The 6,000-nt window shown below is 41.0% G+C and overlaps 1 protein-coding gene across 7 annotated transcripts in view; it reads right to left on the bottom strand.

Annotated features, from left to right (window-relative positions):
• Positions 1 to 352: 352 nt before the first annotated feature.
• The window catches only part of COL26A1 (collagen type XXVI alpha 1 chain), a 181,325-nt gene continuing 175,677 nt past the window's right edge, over positions 353 to 6,000 (bottom strand). For 5 of the 7 annotated variants that reach the window (XM_030029123.2, XM_030029128.2, XM_030029127.2 and 2 more), the window contains one exon: positions 353 to 5,398. In XM_030029123.2, coding sequence (XP_029884983.1) covers positions 5,226 to 5,398 — 173 coding nt within the window. In that variant the 3' untranslated portion in view covers positions 353 to 5,225. The remainder of the gene's footprint in view (positions 5,399 to 6,000) is intronic. The other 2 variants (XM_030029126.2, XM_030029130.2) reach the window with 1 other exon arrangement.

Below are 6,000 nucleotides of genomic sequence, written 5' to 3'. Positions count from 1 at the left end.
TGGGAAGGCAGAGTAGTGACTAAGCGCATCCTTGAGGCAAATCTCAAACCTCTGAGATGGCAGTCATGCTTGCTGAAGCAGTCTAGCCATTATCTGCAGAACAGTCAGTCCCATCATGGGCAAGGAAACTGTCAGATTTGGCTTTAGTTAATGAAGGCCCTTTTTTGGCCCTCCAGCCCCTGGAAGATGACCAGAAGCAGGGCCTATATGCACAATCTTTTTTGAGAGACCTGCAAACATATAGTCAGAGAAAGTTGAGATGGCAGGAAAGAAAAACAGATGCCCTAATTTCAGGATGCAGTTTGCTTGAACTTGCTCTGAACTTTGTAAATACAGGACACCTGACATCATATTCATTTACAGTATGTTTATTTCTCAGTGCATTACATGAAAGGTCTTTGGTATTTGTGGGTTCTTGAATACTGTTCCCACTCAGCTCTGTAAGAAAATGCTGAATACAAAACATTCCATATACAGTAACAAAACCCATAGAAAATAAAGAGAAATAGATATTTTGAACAATAACATAGCAATATGAAAACAGATAAGTAACCATGCAAGAGGTGGAACGAACAGGTTGTGTTTAAAACAAACATTAGAGCCTGCCATAAATGAGTTCATTGTGTCAGATGAGATTTATTCTTGCTCTAAGTTAAGAAACTACACGTTTGCAAGATACTGCGTACAGCTGCCCTATAAAAGACCAAATGGTTGTAAAGCTTATTACAATGAGAGAAGCCGGGACCATTTGCACACATACGAAACACACCGATATAAATAAAAAAATACTGTGTAAAATAACTACTGAAAAAGTTAACATTTCCTTCTATGGATGGGAATGTGCTTTGTGAACAATTATAGCACCTTTGAATTGCTTGGTTTCAATGCAATCACAGAAACTGTGAGTAGTGTAAACCCCTGTACCACCAAACACCAGAATGGAATGTAATCTTGAGTAAGACAGAAGCTGTAAACGTGGAGGAGAATGGATTTCCAATAAATTGTATCGAGAAGTAATTCCAGAAGCTGATTGTCTTTTAGAAGCCTTTGTCACAGTGGTCAGGTTCCTACATTAAAAGACTTCATTACAGAGACTGGGTGTGAACCCCAATCCCAGAGCCAAACTCTCAGAAAGCCACTTGTGAGCCGTATGCTCTGCTCCACTAAAAGCAGCACCAGTCCGTGCTAGCTGAAGAGCTGGATCTGATTTTTATGGCCTGTTCCTGTGAAAGTTGATGGCAAAATTACTCTGGAGTTTGGTGGGAGCAGGTAAGGGCTCTTCTCTCTAGTTTATTCCTATTTCCCTGGGTTGCTATCAATTCTTTACAGTAAGTGCAAATTAGGTACTCTGGAGAGAAGCATTCTCCACCTCCCAGGAGTACCAGACTGCTGGTGAACATCAGGGTGCAGGAATTGCAAAGATTTTTGGTTGTGCAATGTGCTGCTGCTGCTTCTGGTTAGCTCAAGGCAAGGAAAATGCATTACTACTACCAGAACCGATCCAAGTCAAAAGCACATTGGAGCTCAAAGAAACATTACGAGTTTCAAAAAAGCCTTAGGAAAAAAAAAAAAGGAAAAGAACACACTATGGTATTGCACAGTATGCATGTAAGATAAAGCACTAAACACTTCAATTAAAATATATTTCTAAATGAGCACGCATTCAAAATAAATCCACTCTCTAAGTTACATAGACACGGCAAGATGCACTATATGCCCTGGCTAAAACGAACCTTACTATCCTGCCTAAGATGGAAAATGTGGTCGGAGTGGTTTGCTTAGTCATGAATATCATTAATGTCAGCATGTGAGGCTGTGTTCACCTTTAAAACATAATTAAACTGGGACTGCACAACAGTGTGGTCCAACCCTTGTGTAAGTAGAGAGGAATGAAACCCCAGCTGAGAGAGAAAGTCCATTTGGTATAATCCTAGTGTCACCCAAATTAAAGATACAGTACCACATAAGAGAGAGATGTAGCTAAATAAAGCAAGAAGTGTGGGGAGAAAAAAATTACATAGCTCATACAGAAATCTGGGAAGGCCAATAATTAAAATGGTTGCAACCCAAACCTAACAAGTCTTTTGACAATTGACTTGGCAGGATTCACTGCAAACAACTGCCATTAAATTTCCTTTCATCTTGCCAGTAATTTGTTTTAAATAATTTAAAATCCAAAATCTTAGTAAATATGAATGACTTGAAGAGAATACTCATCAAGCTAATGCAATAGCTTTGAATTCAGGAAGACAAACTTGGAGGAAGAAAAATTTCTCTTTCAATTCAGTGTGAAGGCTCAAAAATGTCAGGGAAGTGAAAATGGCCCTATTGTACTCCCTCTTCCCCAAATCCAACCCTGTAGCTACAGGACCAGTGAAACCAAATTTTGCCATTTCCCTTTTTAAAGATTGCTTTCGTTTAGTTTAGTTCCTGAAACTGCCATGAGGAAACTTTCTTAATGTGGCAAGCAACTACAGCTAGCACCAACCTGCCTAGTGTGCACGATTAGACTGAACTGGGATTTCTCCTCAGTCTTCAGGGCCTGATTTTCCAACACCTACTGGTAGGCATAAGGGGTTCTCTCCTGGAAGCCCCCAGCTATGTCTTGTAATGGCCACATGATCAAGACCAAGACAGTCCCTATTCAACAACGAGGTAATCAAGTACTTCTCAATTCCCACATGGTAGTCAGCCTGTAAATGGGGAAACATCTTTTCTGCACATTTAATTCTTAAATTGAAAGATTATTCCAAGAATCTAATCAGCATGGAGGGACATGGGCTGCTGTACAGCACTTCAGTCATTTGCTGAATGTTGAAGACCTGAGCTGTGTGTATTTGTGACTGGTTTTAGGCTGCGAGCTGGTTGCCAGCCTTCCTTAAGACACTGATTTAATTCAGCATCATTTATATACATACTGTTGTTAGAGTTAGCACTGGATTAAGAGTTGGTGCTGGATTTGAAACTAAGATGCATTCAGGAGACTTCTTTATTTTATTCTCCCAAAAGCATTATGAACACAGGACAACTGCTTGAGGTCAGTAACTTGCTTGACTTGGGCAGTTTTACTTGCTTGCTTGTTTTCTGACTGCATCACGCTCCAGCTGTAATTCAGAGTACAGGCAGGCAAAGGAATGCTGGAGCCTGAAGCATCAGCTCTTGGCAACACTCTGCATTCACTTCAGATGTTTGAGTCTTAGGCAAAGAGAGCACCTGATTGTACCTTGCCTTCAACTCCCCAAACTTTTGTAACGCTTTGGGCTTGTTTCTTTGAAATGTAAATGTCCAAAGGAAAACTTGAGCATACGGAAGTACAGCCTGTACAACCTGAACTACGTGGGTTGACTGCTGAATGAGCTCCAGCACTGGCATTAGCCAAGCGGCGCGAGGATTCAAAAGCAGGGCAAGTAAATGCATTTACTGCAGCCTCCAAGCCAGCTTAAACCAAGGATGTTTATTATTTAGCTGTACAGCAGTAAAAAGCTTCTGCAGGAGGACAAGTTTCTGGTGCTTGCTCAGCATCAACTTACACCATTTCACCTGTTTTGAGAGGGATGGTTGAATTTCTAAAGACCAGGGCCAAATAAAGACATACAGTGAATTCAGTCATCCTGAAATAGCCTGTAACCTGTTCATTTCTGAAAATACAATGCTCTTCGGAGGAAAGATTTGGATGTGCTGATGTCTCTGTAGGTCTACAATGTTTACTATGTATACGGAAAGTTAATTTAATGTGTGACTAACACTGGGCTGGCAGAGCTCCTTCATTTTTTTCACAGAAATATTGTAGCAGTACAGTTTGCCTTTTTCAGATAGCTGTATCTTGCACTAGGAACCAGACAGAATGTCACAAATTTACCTGACTTAACACCATAAAATGACAAACACAAACTCAGTTTCCTCACTTTCATCCCAGGCTGAATTTGAAAACTGTCAGAATGCAGCAGGGGGGGAGGGAAATAAAAAAAATACAAAAAAAAAAAAAAAGCACCATTGGTTCTGTTGATTAGTCCTCACCCTTTCAAACAAAAATCACTGTCTACATGAATGACATCAACTTGTCCGATTTGGTTTGTACAGCAGGTGTAGTGATTCATTTGTCACTGAAGGGCAGGTTCAACAACTTAACCCTGGAGCTGGGACTTCCCCCAAAATAACAAGTTATTGCAAAAAGTAAAATGACTTTGTGTTTAACTCCCAGTGCAAGATAAGCTCTTGACAAGACTGTAATTCCTTAGGCTGTGGTTTGCTACTACACTGTCTCTAGATTCAAATGGCAAGGATTTACTCACAAGATAAAAATGAAATAGTGTGAAAACATTTTTCCGTATTGATGTAGGATTAAGAAACTATTGCAAAATATCCTTTTCTGTGAATAGTTATTGCTACTACTTAATTATCTCTGGATGTATGCACAAGCTGAACACAATATGGGAAAATTCTTGCACAATTCCATCATATCTCATACAAACTGCTCTATATTTTCACAGAAACAGTCTAATCTCACTGTAGATAGAAAACCGATGTTGCCATGAACATTTGCATCAAAAGTCCTTGCTTAGCTAACCACGAATAGAAATAATGCCACTCACATGCAATAAGCAACATGAAAAGCCAAGATTTTGATGCTAAATTCCAAAGAGTAACCTGAATTTTCAGAGTAACAGTTTTAAAAGTTCTTTGAATTTTCCAATTTGTTCTTTGCTTAAAAGAAAACCTTGCAGGTAAGAATGCTTTAATGGCCTACGAAAGGGGTATCTTCACCTGGAAGTCAGACGACACCACCACATGGAATAAAAGCAGATGCCATCAACTATACCAATGGACAAGGCTAAGGCTTGGCTTTGAGTCTAGATGGGACTGATTGTCTCAGCCAGTTAAGCAGTGCTTTAACTGAGTAACTTTCAAGGGCAGTGAGGAAACAAGGGGAGAATTAAACTCTTGAGACAGAGTCAGGAGGTGTCATTTCTGTAGACAGCTTCTGAGGATACCTGCCATCTGGTATTCCAAAGGCAAAACAACAAAATCAAGAAAAACGTTCGTAAGACCCTCTCTGAGCTATGGATAAGACATTCCCTGCAATAAGGACGTAGTATTGGCCAGGTAAGGAAACCCCCCAACTGCCAACACTGCAGCCTCCTACCCACTTCATTTGCACTCTGCAATTAAGCACTGGGATACTGTATCTTTAACTGGTGAAAGGCATAGAGAACACACAGATGCTCCTACTTCATCCGATTGCTTCTCCTTTTGGCTTCACTGTCATCCAGCAGTGAAGAGAGGATCTGGTAGGCCTGCGGCTGCTGGGGTCCTCCACGTTTGATCTTGATGCTGGTTCGCAGAGGGGAGCCCGGGATCACATCTTGTCCAGAGCCTGGCTCAATGGAAGATAAAGAGTCTGTAAGGAGAGAAAGTCACGGGAGAGCGCTATTTAAAAGAGGGAGGCCAAGGAAAGAGTAAATGGGCCCTTCTGAATGATACCTCTTCTGGAAGAAGTGTCGTCCTTCCTGTTGTCTTTCCATCCAGCAAGCAACTGTGGCACTTACATGTTTGCTGCTGTCACACTACTCCTATGTTAGGTCTTTTCCCTCTGCTCTGTCTAAACTCTTTGGGGCAGGTACTCTTACTGCACATGGCCCAGCAGGTCCTGTTGCCATTTGTAATTCCATTTCTAAAGCACTGTTCTTTTATTAATTATAAATTTGCTTGGGCTATAGCTGCTACTCAGCATTGCCCACAGATTCCTGTTATTGAAGGATGAGGCCAAGTGGTCACTGGGAAGTGATGCTCCTGAGGGTTTAAGTACCATTTCACTCCTTGTAAAGGAGGACATTTTCAGGCACTGAAAAGATTGAACAAAAGGATTGATCCGCCCTCCACTACAGCCAAATTAGCAATAAAGCCGGGAATAAATATTAGCTGTCCATTCTCCCAGCATGCCTCCTGGTAACACACACGTCCTCTTTCTACAGGATTCTGTCCTGCAAAGCTAAATACACA

Source organism: Aquila chrysaetos, chromosome 10 (genome assembly GCF_900496995.4).
Source record: "Aquila chrysaetos chrysaetos chromosome 10, bAquChr1.4, whole genome shotgun sequence".
In the NCBI taxonomy this organism is placed as follows: Eukaryota; Metazoa; Chordata; class Aves; order Accipitriformes; family Accipitridae; genus Aquila; species Aquila chrysaetos.
The sequence above is the reverse complement of the archived record's forward strand: the minus strand, read 5'-3'. Positions and strand labels throughout refer to the sequence as shown.